Consider the following 14812-nt stretch of genomic DNA (forward strand, 5'->3'; position numbering starts at 1 on the left):
CCGAAGAAGTGGGCTGTAGTCCACGAAAGCTTATGCTCTAATAAATTTGTTAGTTTCTAAGGTGCCACAAGTACTCCTGTTCTTTTCTCAAAAAGAGAGACTGTCTCCTGCGAGGTCGCTGTCCTTGGTGCTGACCACCACACGGGTGAGCACCTTTGAGGCATAGGGCACCTCCAGCACCGTCTGTACCGAGACCTCTGCTGAGCCTAAAGCGAGAGACACGGAGTCAAGGCATAAACATAGACATGCCTCCTCCACAGCACCGACCACAATGGTGCAAGAAACTGCACGGAGACCCTCACTGACGGTCATGCGGCCACCACTGGCACCGTCTACTTTGTCAGCACTGATGGACAGAGTCAAGATGCTGCCGTCCGCATCGGCTAAATCAAGCCGCAAGATACTGGCTCACTGTACGGCTCCATCTAAGACTACATCATCAGTACCACCAGTACTGCAAGCAATGGCACCACAACAATTTCTCAAACAGACATTTCAGTCTCTTTGGTACTGATGGCTCTCCAGAATGCATTGACACAGACCAGCCTACATCCCTTATTGCACCATCAATGCTTAGCGATGAAGAGAATGATGAAGAGGAGGAGGATGCCTTTTAATCACAGCATTCCTCCCATACAGAATGCAGACTACCAGGGGGACCCTTTACAGTCTAAAACCCAGCGTAGGCAGGCAGTCCATCCATGGTATGGACAACCCTGGATGTGTCCCCCATGCCAGTCCCCATGCAATGGCCACCCTGGGCCCCATAGGCGGCATACGGGGCTCATTATATCAGACCCTTATCTCCACCTAGAGGCGAACTCAGATCACCTCCACCATCCCCCAGTCCACAAACCTCAGTAGCCCAGGAGGATACAGGAGAGGAGGGGGGAGGAGGACACTGAATAAGAGCCCACATCACCAGCTCACAATTCCTCTTCATCACCAGATGGAAGCCATTATGCCATCACCTACTACCATAGCATATGATTTCAAACAGTTTCAAGAACTGTTCAAAAGAATTGCGTTGAGCCAGGACAGCGCCCTGGAGGAGGTCCAGGACACACAATACAAACTTTTACAAATTTTACAAACCTCGTCCACTTCTAAGATAGCCTTGGCCATAAATGACGCCAGCCTGGAACCAGCAGAGAAGGTATGGCAAACACCAGCTACCATCCACCAACGTGCAAGAGGGCAGACAGGAAATATTATGTGTCCACCAAAGGAATGGATTTTCTCTTCCACCCCCCCACCCACCACCCAACTCTCTAGTAGTTGAGGCAGCTAACTAATGTGGCAAGCATCCACATTACAGGTCCACTCCGCAGGACAAGGACCTCATTAGGCTTGACCTCTTCAGGAGGAAAGTCTATTCCTCAGCAACTTTGCAGTTCAGAGTAGCCAATTACAGTGCTCTCCTACAAAGTACAACCACAATAATTATAGCAAATTATATAAATTTACCAACAATCTGCTGGAAGAGAAGTGGGGCCATATTGATGGAAGGACAACTGGTAACCAGAACAGTCTTGCAAGCATCCCTGGACGTCGCTGACACAGTGGCACAAGCGACAGCTACAGTGGTTGTCATGTGTAGGGTGTCATGGCTACAATCTTCAGGAATTCCAAAAGAGTTGCAAGTGAAAGTTGAAGAACTCCCTTTCGATAGGGGAAAAACTGTTTTCCACCAAAATCAATGAGGTCTTTAGCGACTCTCCGCACACTGGGTACTTATACACTTCTCACCAAATGGAAACGCTACCAACCATACCCACGGCATAGAGACACATTGTTCCAGAGACCCTATGAGACGCAAAGACAAAGATGGAGACCATCTCAACACCAACCATCTCATCACAGCCGATGGCGAACAAACAGTTTTGAAAGATTGGTCCAGGGTCTGAATGACCTCCCCCACCAGACAGCACCACTGACAAATACATCTCGCTTATTTGGCCATAGACTGCGACCATTCACGGGCAGCAATCAACACGGACTGTTGGGTCTTAGAGGTCATAAGATTGGCTATGCTATCCCCTTTATCTCTTGCCCACCCATCTTACCCCCGTCCCCATCCCTCTTCAGATACCCTTCTCACGAGCACCTGCTGTAACAGAAAGTAAACCATCTTCTACAACTTGGTGCTGTGGAACTAGTACCCCTGCAATACAGGGGGAAAGGTTTCTACTCCCACTACTTCTTAACCCAGAATTAAAACTGGGGATGGAGAGATCTCAGGAAGCTCAACAAGTTCGTCCAATCCCAGACATTCAAGATGGTCACATTAGGTACGATAATACCTGCGCTAGAATGTGGGCACTGGTTTTCAGCCCTCACCCTACAAGACGCATATTTCCACTTTACCATACACCCAGCTCATAGACGATTCCTGCAATTCACAGTAGAAAGCAACTACTACCAATACAGTGTTCTATTCTTCGGTCTGTCCACTGCACCAAAAGTCTTCCCCAAAACTCTTAGGGTAGTCGCAGCACACCTTCACAAACAAGGAACTATGATTTTCCTGTACCTAGACAATTGCCTTCTGAAAGGCCCTACTCAGATGGTAGTGACAGAGATCACCCAGAGAGTCCTCACACTCTTCCAGAACCTAAGACTATAAATAAACATACAAAAGTCAACCCTTGTGTCCGTGCAGCATCGGGGTGCACCTTGATTCCATACAGACCAGAGCGGCACTACCGATGAACAGATCCATGACAATGATCAACCTCATCTTGGTAGTCAACACCAGTCCACAAATCATGGCACGGAACCTGCCTGCAATCGTTAGGTCATTTGGCAGTTACAGCCTTCATAGTAAGCCACACAAGACTACACATGCACTGCCTTCAAGGGTGGCTGAGTTTGGTGTACACACCCAACAAACACCGCCTAAACATAAACCTAACACTACCACCAAAGATACTAATCCCTACAGTGGTGGACAAGACCAGAGAATGTGTGCACGGGGATCCCCTTTCATCAGGATCTGCCATAGATAATAATCACAACAGATGTCTCATCTGTTAGGCTTGAGCGCCATCCTGTACCACCATACAATTTAAGGCAGATGGTCACATGTGGAGACCCAACTCCATATCCACCTACTGGAACTGCAAGCAGTACACAATGCCTGTCTCTACAGGCTACCACTCATAAAGAACGGAACAGTACCAGTAATGACCAACAACATTGCATGCATGTTTTATAGCAATCGACAAGGAGGGGCAAGTTCCCACTCACTATGCAATGAGGCCTTGAAATTATGGAACTAGTGCATCCACCGCCACATAAACATCTTGGCCTCCTACCTCCCCGGATGTCAGAACATGACAGTGGACACTCTACACAGACAGTTCTCTCAGGACCACGAATGGGAAATGAACCACACAGTCCTATAATCCATATTGCAACAATGAGCCTTCCCTCCCATCGATTTATTTGCAACGTCACTACACCACAAGTGTCCACTCTTCTGCTTGAGAGCAGGATTTGGACATTAGTCATTAGGGGATGCCTTCCCCATCACATGAGATGCATCACTTCTATATGCAGTCCCACTGATTCCACTGCTTTCAAGGGTGATACACAAGATATGTGCCAACAAGGCCAAGGACATACTGATAGCCCCAATCTGGCCTAGACAGACCTGGTATCCTGACCTGATGCACATGGCAGTATATATCCCACGAACTTTCCCGTCAAGCATGGACCTTCTTTCTCAGGACAACTGTCAGGTTCTCCACCCGAACCTGGAGAAACGCCACCTGAAAGCGTGGCTCCTTCATGGTTCCATCACCACAAACTAGTCTGTTTGGAACAGGTTAAACACGTGATATTGAACAGCAGGAGATCAACCACACGTAATGCTTACCTTAAAAAACAGAAAAGATTCTCCATATGGTGCCAGAACAAACCGTTCACTACAAGCACTACACCACTTCTGCTAGTGTTTGACTACCTACTAGAATTAAAGAATTTGGGCCTGTCCATAAGTTCCATTAAAGTACATCCCATGGCGATTACAGTTTTCCATCATAAGATCAACAGAATATCGATATTTGTGCACCTAATAAATAAATAAATGGAGATATCCCATCTCCTAGAACTGGAAGGGACCTTGAAAGGTCATCGAGTCCAGCCCCCTGCCTTCACTAGCAGGACCAAGTACTGATTTTGCCCCAGATCCCTAAGTGGCCCCCTCAAGGATTGAACTCACAATCCTGGGTTTAGCAGGCCAATGCTCAAACCACTGAGCTATCTGTCCCCCATAATCACCAAACATTTCCTCACTGGCATACAGAATCTCTATCTGGAAGTGCACCAACCTGCATGGGACCTAAACCTGGTTCTCAAACGCCTCACCAGACCCCCATTCGAACCTCTGGCTATTTGCTGCTTGCTCCATCTATCAATGAAGGTGGCATTATTGGTTGCAATCAGCTCCACCAGACGAGTAAATGAGATAGGAGCACTAATGGCCAATCCCTGATGCACTGTATCTTTTTTTTTTTAAGGACAAGGTCACATTGAGACCTCATCCAAAATTTCCCCCTAAAATATCATCCTTCCATCTAAACCAACCTATTCACCTTCCCACATTTTATCCCAAACTGCGTGCGAGCACACAAGAGACTATTTTGCACTCTCTAGACGTTAGACGTATAATAGACTTTGTTCTGTCCAGGTAAAACCTTTCTGAAAATCCTTAAGGCTTTTCATCTCCACAACGGAGTGATCCAAGGACTCCGCTATATCTACACAGAGTCACTCTAAATGGATCTCCAGGTGCATCCAACTCTGTTATAAAACGAATAAAACAGAATTGCCAAGAGGGCTCAGATCTCACTCTACCCAGTATCAGTAGCTTTCCTGAACAATGTACCAATCCCAGACATCTACAGAGCTGCTACTTGGGCCTCTGAGCATATGTTCATCAACCCCTATGCAATTACCCAATACTCATGATCAGACTCTATACTAGGCCTAACTGTGTTTTCCTCCACTATGCACACAACTCCAAAGTCCCCCCTCCACCCTCCGTCATAGGTCTACAATCACCTGAAGTGGAGCACCCACACGGACAGCACTCGAAGAAGAGAAGGTTACTCACCTTGTGGAGTAACTGAGGTTCTTCAAGATGTGTCCCCCTGTGGGTACTCCACTACCCACCCTCCTCCCCTCTACTTCGGAGTTCACAGTAAGGACTCGACAGTAGAGAAGGACTTGAGGGGGTCTGGTTGTACGCGCACTAGTCAAGGCACCAACAGCGCTGCAAGATGACTACTGTGCACATGTGTCCCTGATGGACACTGCTACCAAAAATCTCCAATTGACAGCACCGGGATGCACCGACACCTGAAGTGGAGCACTCACAGGGATACACATCTTGAAGAACCTCAGTTACCACACAAGGTGAGTAACCTTCTCTTAAGCCACCTCAGTTTAGTAATCACAATTTGCCCTGGGAATTTCTCACCTTCTCTTGTTACAAGTGTAGCCTAGGATTACTGAAAATGAGAGAAATGAGATGGGAAAATATTTCCCCCAGATTTGAAGTTGATGTACCTGATAGCACTTTGTGTATAATTGGTTTCACTGTTCTTTGCTCTCTTTGCGCTCTCCGATGCATATGATCAGTTCTTCACCTGCTTAAGTAGCTCTTCCATACAGCAACAGTGAAGAGAGGGAGAAATGTAGTTGTATAACCACAGAAAGTTGGCATGGGAACTCAGCAGATGTAATATCTGCAACTACTGTTAAAATCTGTAAAACTTGAAATCTAGTAATTTTTTAACAAATTATTTAAAGGGCAGAAAAGGAACCATTATGATCATCTAGTCTGACTTCCTGCATAGGCCAGAAAAACTTCATACAGGTAAAGCTGTCCAAAGTCCCACTGAAAGTCCATGAGATTCAGGGTCTGTCTACACTGCAGTCAGGAGGTGTGACCGCAGCATGTGTAGACATACCCAAGCTAGCTTTGATCTAGTTAGCTGGAATAACAATAGCACTGAAGCTGCGGTAGCATGGGCTGAACAAAGCTGCCCAGGACACTGGGTATGTATCCGAGTAGCTAGTCTATGCTGCCATGGCTTCACTGCTATTGTTCAGCTAGCTAGATCTCAGTTAGCTCTGGTACGTCTATGCATGCTGCAGTCACACCTTTGATTGCAATGCAGACATACCCTTAGGCTCTTCAGTCACCTAGGCACTTTTGTCTGTTTTCCTCTCTGAGATTCTGGAATTTAGAGTCACAGGTGTCCCTTTGAAGAGTCTCACAGCAATATTAACTTGGCTGCATTGCACACAAACAGCAGCAGGATAAGCTGTGTGTTGGAAAAGAAACAGGAGTAGGAAATGGTATTTACATTATATGCACAAAGTGGGTAAATTAACGTAAACCCTTGCACCAGGTCAAGCATCTAGCTTCAACTGCCTTGTTCTCACTGCTTTTGCTTGTTCAAAATGTTCCCATTTCAGCTTCAGTTCTGCAGGACAAATGAAATGATGTTCTGCAGGATTTGTTCATTGCAAGCAAGGGACAAGCCCCTACTGCCTGTGAAGTTTATGCCTATGGCAAGAGAGGGAGGCTTATTGTGCAGAGTAAATCCATTGCTATCCCAATCAGAGCTACTGCTGCCAACCTTGGACTAGCTACAACGGTCCTTGGATTATCTTCATCTAGGGAGCAAGGGAGGGAGACCAAGCACAGCATTCTAGTCTGTGAAATCCACAGATAGTTCCTGCCCTCGGTCCCAGAGTCAATACGCACAAAGCATGGCCTTATTCTTGACAGTTATTGTCAAACCTCCCACCAGCCTGTAGTCCTTTATAACACCTTTTGCTATGATCCCCCAAGCCAAACAAAGTTGGGGCAGGTCAGCCTTTGTCTAGAACACCTTAAAGGAATAGTGTGTGCAGGAATTAGTGTTGGTGATTTTAGTACATGGCGCTCTTTCCTTTGAGTCAATAATGAGCCGGTTCCTCAGCATAATACTAGAGGGCACTGTGTGAGATAAGGTGCCATCTTTCAGACGAAGCTTAAAATGGATGTTCTGACCAATCGTGACAATTGAATATACCATGGAACTTTGCAAGGGTCAGGATGTGTTGGTCAGAGTCTGAGGTCCTGACCAGTTTCTGAGTTTGGGTAATTCCATTCTGCCACCCTTTTCTCTGCTCTTCCAATTGAATATAGGATTCTTCTATCATAGAGGGTTTTGTACTAACACCCTTCGCTTCCTGTCCTTAACTGGTATGCAGTTTTACTGTTAAATAGCTGCCGAGTTTCATCCCAGAGGCAGCTGCATTCCAGCAGTGTCTTTAGTGATCCTTGTGTATATATATTAAATAAAAATAATACCTAGCTTTTAAATAGTGCTCTTCTTCAATAGATCTCAAAGGACAGTCGTATTATCCCCATTTTACAGATGGAGAAACTGAGGCACAGAGGCAAAGTGACTTGCACAGAGGCAAAGTGACTTGCACAGAGGCAAAGTGACTTGCCCAGGGTCACTCCGCAGGCCAATGGCAGCGCTGGGAATAGAACACAGGTTTTTTGAGTCCCAGCTCAGTTCTCTATGCACTGGGCCATACTGCCTCTCCTAAAGTGCTTAAAGTGTTAGTGCCTTTCATGCTGAAGGATTTCTATGTTTAATGTAAGTAGTTATCTTTTATTTCCACTGTGGCATATGCTAGGTTCTTCAGATGGTTTTGATAATGAAGGTATGAGTCACATTGTCTCAGCAATACTCTCCGACTCCTGTACACAGTAAATGAGATACTTTCTTGATCAATGTCATTGGAGGCAGCAAAACATCCTTCAAAAGGGATGCAGTGAATTAGCACATAGCCAGCATTGTCCATGCAGTCAGCGAGCCAGCTCTTCACTAAGGCACCACTAAGTAGCTTCTTGCATTACAGGGGTCAGCCGTTGCCGTATCTCCTTAGCTTCCTGCTACAGAACACTTACAGATAGCAGTGGCTGTGTGATTAATCTGTGCTCTCTCTTTAGCAGCCCATGAACTCAGGTATGACAGCGCTGCCTGCCGACCTGCCAAGCTTCAACCTCATCAGTGAGAGCCTCTCCTTTGACTTCAAGGATACAGACATGAAGAGACTTTCCATGGAAATAGAGAAAGAGAAGTATGTAGCTTGCTTCCAAAGTCTGTGTGCACAAGTCAGATTAGTTCCCTGTGTAGCACAACTGCAATGAATGGAGTTATTCCTGGTGAATTTGGCCAGTTGTTCTGAAATGGTAGATCTCAGATTGGTGGCAGTGTGAGGCAAAATGGGAAGGCCTCTACATTTCAATCTGCTGGAGCAGACCAACAGAGTCCCTGCCAGGCATGTGGTGTAGTTGTTAAGAAACTTAGCCTTCTGTCCCCCTGGATGGGTTCTCTGTTGCCCTGGTGGAATCCTGATCTCATTGAGACCAAGAGCTTAGCAGGATTCAAAACAGGTTTGAACAATGAGACCTGTTTAGTTACCATGTTAAAAAACAGACGGGATATACACTCATCTGCTGTGGACATGAGCTAGCCACTAACTTCTTGGGATTTGAATTAAACTTCCCCTATAGTCCAGTTAGTCCGTAACTATCCATTCTGGGGTTTTTTGCACCTTCTTCTCAATCATCTGGTGTTGACCACTGTTGGGGTGAGAGATTCAACTAAATGGACCACACTCTGATACAATATGGCAGTTCCCATGTTTTTACCATATGTGAGAAACTGAGATGCAGAGAGGTTAAATGACTTGCCCAACGCCACAAAGAAGAGGATTAGAGCTGGGATAAGATCTCAGGAGTTTCCAATTCCCAGTCCAGTGCTGAAATCACTAGATCATATCATCCCTCTCTAACCACACAGCTCAAATGATAAGAACAAAAATATTCTATCTGTGTTGATCCACTGCAGGAATGTCTGTACTCTTCAAGTGCTTGGGTGCAGTTCGTAACAGGGCCTCACACTTAGCAAGGCAACCTGGGATGTGCTGATATTTTGCAACCTCTGCCTGCTTTGCCATGTGTTATTGCTTTGGTCTCGGTACTGAGTCACAGTCTTGGCTGCCTATAGTATGCTAGGCAATGTATAATGGGAGACAATTAAGGCCAAGAGTGACTAACCATTTTAGGTGCATCAGTACTTGACACCTTAAAGAGACCTATTTTTGAGACAGTGTTGAGCCCCCCCTCTCTAAAAATCAGGACCCTTTAAGACCTCTTGAGGCACCCAGAATCACTAGTCACTCTTGGGAGATCTGGCCTAGATGAATTGAGAATTTCATGCATTTTGGTAGACTGGGTTTATAAATACACTGTGGAGTAGAACAACATTGTTAAAACCAGTAGCTCTCATTGGAATTGCAGAGAACTAATCAGCCAGCAGATCGAGGGACGTGATTGTTCCCCTCTATTCGACATTGGTGAGGCCTCATCTGGAGTACTGTGTCTAGTTTTGGGCCCCACACTACAAGAAGGATGTGGGAAAAATTGGAAAGAGTCCAGTGGAGGGCAACAAAAATGATTAGGGGGCTGGAGCACATGACTTATGAGGAGAGGCTGGGGGAACTGGGATTGTTTAGTCTGCAGAAGAGAAGAATGAGGGGGGATTTGATAGCTGCTTTCAACGACCTGAAAGGGTTTTCCAAGGAGGATGGATCTAGACTGTTCTCAGTGGTACCTGATGACAGAACAAGGAGTAATGGTCTCAAGTTGCAGTGGGGGAGGTTTAGGTTGGATATTAGGAAAAACTTTTTTCACTAGGAGGGTGGTGAAGCACTGGAATGGGTTACCTAGGGAGGTGGTGGAATCTCCTTCCTTAGAGGTTTTTAAGGTTATTCTTGACAAAGCCTGGCTGGGATGATTTAGTTGGGAATTGGTCCTGCTTTGAGCAGGGGGTTGGACTAGATGACCTGAGGTCCCTTCCAACCCTGATATTCTATGATTCTATGATCATTCTGCAGTTGCTAGCAGAGATAGGGAGGCGTATAAACATCATCTGGGCATGCTAGACTGGCTATTTTTTCATACCTACATGACATCGTTTTGCTCTTGAATTGGCTATCTGGCATCATCTATTTTTAATAATGAACAAACTGCTCAGTGTAATTCACTCTACAGCATAAACTAGTGTAATCAATTTCATGCTCTGGGCATGATGAAATTAAAAGCCCCTATCAGTTGTTATGGAACCGCGTAACCACAAGGCTGTGTATTGTGTGTGCCAGAGTGGAGTACATGGAGAAGAGCAAGCACCTGCAGGAGCAACTGAATGAGTTGAAGACTGAGATTGAGGCGCTGAAGCTGAAGGAGAGGGAGACAGCACTGGATATACTGCACAACGAGAATGCCGACCGAGGCAACAGCAAGCACAACACCATTAAAAAGGTACCCAGGTTCCTACCTTGCTCCTGATGAAAAACAGGGCTTAGACTCTGCTCAAGGAGTCATAATAATATTTTGATTTAGGTGCTTGTCCATGAATGCTTAATCCAGACCAAGATTTACGGAGACTCTGTGCAGTAACTGTAGGTAGCTCAGACGTGTGTGTGTGTGTGTGTGTGTGTTAGGGCTTGTCTTCACTATGGGGGTAAGTCAACCTAAGTTATGCTACTCCAGTGAGTCGACATAGCTTAGGTCGACTTACCCGAATGTCTTCACTGCGCTGCATTGACGGGAGATGCTCTCCGGTTAACTTACCTTACTCTTCACAGAGAGCAGTAGTACTGGGGTAAACTGGAGAGTGCTCTGCTTTCGATTTAGCAGGTCTTCATTAGATCAGCTAAATCAATCCCTGCTGTATTGATTGCAGCAGCGTGGATCTTCCCTTAGTGAAGACCAGCCCTTAGTTTGGGAACTAGAGAGTCAGGAAAAACCATAAGGGTCTCTCTTTGTCCATCACAGCCGACTTCTGTCTATTCCATGATGTGACAGACATTGCACTATACATTCCTAAGTTATGGGTCCTAGGTGGAGAAGGACCCTTCTAGCCTGGATCTAGGCAGCCAGCAGTCTCAACCCCCTCCCATCTCATTTACCATAGAAAGAGAAAAGGACAGGTGAGTGTGTCAGGTTGACTGGTCCTAAATCTTGTAAAGATTTAAATACTGATAATAAGATTCTTGAATTGCACCTATTGTATGAGGGAATTGTTCATTACCCCTTGTTTCAAGTCACTGTCTGGATCCGGGAGCTACCTGTACTTGGCCAAAGGATTTAAAATGACTGTGCCTTTTACTGGCATCAGCACTAAGCAAATGAAAAGGTCCCAACAGAACTTTTCCTTTTTTAAAAAACTGATCCAGTTTCAATCGGGGAAATTTTAACAAGGGGCTGACTTTTTATTATTATAATGGAAAATCCAAGCATAAGGAGTGGCTTTCAGCCAGGCTTTCTTACAGTTTCCTTTCTTTTGAAAGGTTTAGAACTCCTAAGATATGTGCCAGGGGCTACAGTTTAAAGGGGACAATGCCAATGGTAAAAGTCACACTTTAAAAATTAGATCTTCCCTGTGTTACTAATCCCATCTGAGAGTGTTAAAACAAAAAGAACAGGAGTACTTGTGGCACCTTAGAGACTAACAAATTTATTAGAGCGTAAGCTTTCGTGGGCTACAGCCCACTTCTTCAGATGCAAATTTGTTAGTCTCTAAGGTACCACAAGTACTCCTGTTCTTTTTGCGGATACAGACTAACACAGCTGCTACTCTGAAACCTGTTAAAACAAAGCATTTCAAAGTTCTGATTTGGTCTGCCTTTCACCATGGAAAGTTTGATTTTACTGTCCCAACTGAACTTGAAACAAAGAGTAAAATAATCTAGTCAGTTTCACTTCCTAGTTCTCCTGTTCTAGCCCTATGCTGCCTGGATTCCCAGTTGAGAGAGCAAGAGAGATACTGATACAAGGTCTGTGAGCATTTAAGTGTTTTTAGAGTCTGGAAGCCTCTTTGTTCATATTAGGCTTTGATAAAGCTCTCAGTTTACATGCTGGAGAGTCCCCTTTTAAGCTGAAAATGCTACATTTGACCTCTACACAAATCTCAAAAGCTGTTGGCAGAGAGGAGAGAGAGTCCCATTTGTCTCATTCAGGAAGGTGGCTAGGCATTCGTGAATCGTGGGTGAATCGTCATTGCAATCAGGACTGTCTACTCAGTCTCTGTTCACTAGCTGAAGCTTGAAGCTTGTCCTCTCCACTTACCTTCTGAAGTATTTTCTAAGGAGGCAGCATCAGAGAAGCTCTGGCACTACTAGGCTATGTTGCCTAGTGGATAGCACACTGGACTAGGCCTCAGAAAACGGGTTGTGTTCCCAGGGCAGCCACTGCCTGTTGCTCTTGGACAAGTCACTTCACCTGTGCTCAGTTTCCCCATCTGTAAAATGGAGCTAATGCTGCTGACCCACTTTATAAAGAGCTTTTGAGATCTACCAATGAACAGCACTATCTAAGAGCTAGGGATTATTGTTATTTATTATCTCAGCCAGTGGAGCAAAGATTTTTAAAAATTGTGTCCGTTAGCAGGAGGAGTTAAAGTAAAAACTCAGACAACTTGTTTCGTGCCATCCGGGTATGAGGAGGGCTTTAATCTTTACCACTATGGTGGAAGGGGAGATTTGAGACACCTGAAATAGAAAATTATATCAATAGTTTTTCCCTACTTAATTAATAACCCCCTCACCTCTCCTGGACACTGCTAAACACTCTAGCCCGATGGGCAAACTGTACAGATTGCACAAATGACTTGGCGCTGCTCAAATCACAGAGGAATTTGTTTTGTTTTTTATTTTTGTTCATTTTACTTTGCTGGTTTAGCCTCAAGCCCAGGGCAGAAGACCTATCTGCATTTGAGACTTCAAAGTAGGTTATTCCAAGGTACTTTGTGTGTGGTGATGGGATCGCCGTCTGTAATACTAACCTGTGCATGAGCTTGCCTGTGAAACATGCTGCTATAGCCAACTATCAGTGCTGCAGCCCCCAAAGTGCACCGTGAGCCTGAGCCACCCCAGCAGTGTGCTTTGCAAGTGTGAGATCCAGTGCCGTGTCCCACCCCACCCATACATGGATCAGAAGAGCATGTAATAGACAGCAGGATTGTTCTGTCTCATCTTGTCTGTGGGGTTCACAGCTTTTGTCTATTCACTTCTGTCCAAAGTCCTCTGTCTCGGTGGTGTCCTCCTTGATGAAAGCTGAACTGGGACAGTAAGTGGGGAGTGGACTAAATGTGGAATGCCTCACATGCCTGATCCCACTTCACTGCATGTGGGTGGAAATCTACCAGAGAAATGGATGCCCTTTGCAGACTCTGCAGGGTGTTGCAAAGTAAAGTGGAAGATGCTTCCTCCTCCATTTGCTGCAGATGAAAATTCATGAGTTTAAAAAAAACAACAACAACAAAAACCCCTCAACTTAAATTCACTCTTGATGCTGCCACTTGTGCTTCAAAACTGCCCTACGGAAGCCATGGCGCTGTCTCAGAGCAGAGCAGCCGGTGAATGTAGAGTCAGCATCTCTCAGCTGAGAGCTGCTTATTCAAGGGAAATGTCAAGGGAAACAACTGAAGCCAGCCGGTATCTGGAAGCATCAACCAGGCAGGCGTGCAGCTAAAGCTAGTCCTATGAGACTAACACAGTTAGAATTGTTCACCACAATTGGTACACAGAGACTGGTATTCTCAGTTTTAAGGACCGCGTTCTCGCTCCTTGTCTGCAGCCCTGTAGAATCCTAGAAATGGAAAAGACCTTTTAAGTCCCATCTTGCCCAGCCCCTTGGGAGCACAGTTGTCCCCTATAATCCGTTCTCCAGGGCACTGTCCAGTCCATTTTTAAATGATTCTGGTAATGGTGCTTCCACCGCTTCCTCTGGGAAACTGTTTTATTGATGGAATGTTAGCTGAGCAGCAATACTGCCTCAATCTCTTTCATAGAGATGCCTACATTTCACAGTGTTAGTACCATGGGGGGTAGCATGGCCAGACTAGGACTCTGGACAGGGCACCAATTAATCTTTCCTTATTGCCCTAATCTTTAGGGGCCAAATTCTGCTCTGTAACAGGTGCACAACTCCACTGAAGTCAGTGGGAGCAGAATGTGACCACTGCAGCATAAACTAATGCTACCATCTCTCCAATTTTGTCTTTCTCATCTTTCATCCTTCTGCTGCAATGCTCTTGCCCTACTCCCTCTCTCCGAGTGTACTAATGCCTCCTGCTCAGTTAACACCATGTCTGTTGTCTACAATATGTGCTTTTCTCTAAAGACTTAGCCTCTTGGAGAAGCCTCAGTCTGTGGCAGCATGTGTGCAGTTTACTGACTTGTGTGCCTTTATGAAGACCCTTTTAATACCTCAAACAGCTTCAAAGGTGGTATCTCTCTACTGTAGCCAAAGAGAAAGCAGATGTGTCCTGATCTTCAGACACCGGAGGGCTGCAGTAGGCCCTGATCGTAGCATTGAAAGAAGAAACTCTGAGACTGCCTTCCACACTAGCAGCCCCTCTCAAATGCAAGCAGAAAGCTTCTTGGCAAACTCATTTTGAAATGCAGTGTTCTGTAGTGTAGAGGGGATCAGGTTGGCCTAACACATGAAAGGCCCCTGATTCAAAACCAGGAAGAGAAGCTTCAGTCTTGGGAGGCAGTGCTGCCTGTGGATAGAGCACTGGGCTTGGAATCAGAAGACCTGGCTTTTTTTGGCTCTGCTGCTGACCTTAGGCAAGTGACTCCACTGCTCCGTGCCTCAGTTTCCCCCATCTGTAAAATAGGGATAATGGTTCTTTTCAGAGTGCTTAGAGTTGTATGGATGTGTAGGAGC

At 45.6% G+C, this 14812-nt stretch overlaps 1 protein-coding gene across 7 annotated transcripts in view; it reads left to right on the forward strand.

Annotated features, from left to right (window-relative positions):
• Positions 1 to 14812, forward strand: part of NF2 (neurofibromin 2) — an 85998-nt gene that overhangs the window by 57696 nt on the left and 13490 nt on the right. For 2 of the 7 annotated variants that reach the window (XM_034790707.1, XM_034790702.1), the window contains 2 exons: positions 8024 to 8154; positions 10240 to 10399. In XM_034790707.1, the coding sequence (XP_034646598.1) occupies positions 8024 to 8154; positions 10240 to 10399 (291 nt within the window). Of the gene's footprint in view, positions 1 to 8023; positions 8155 to 10239; positions 10408 to 12820; positions 12949 to 14812 lie in introns of those variants that run through there. The other 5 variants (XM_034790708.1, XM_034790705.1, XM_034790704.1 and 2 more) reach the window with 5 other exon arrangements.

The sequence above is a fragment of the Trachemys scripta genome, chromosome 15 (assembly GCF_013100865.1).
Source record: "Trachemys scripta elegans isolate TJP31775 chromosome 15, CAS_Tse_1.0, whole genome shotgun sequence".
In the NCBI taxonomy this organism is placed as follows: domain Eukaryota; kingdom Metazoa; phylum Chordata; order Testudines; family Emydidae; genus Trachemys; species Trachemys scripta.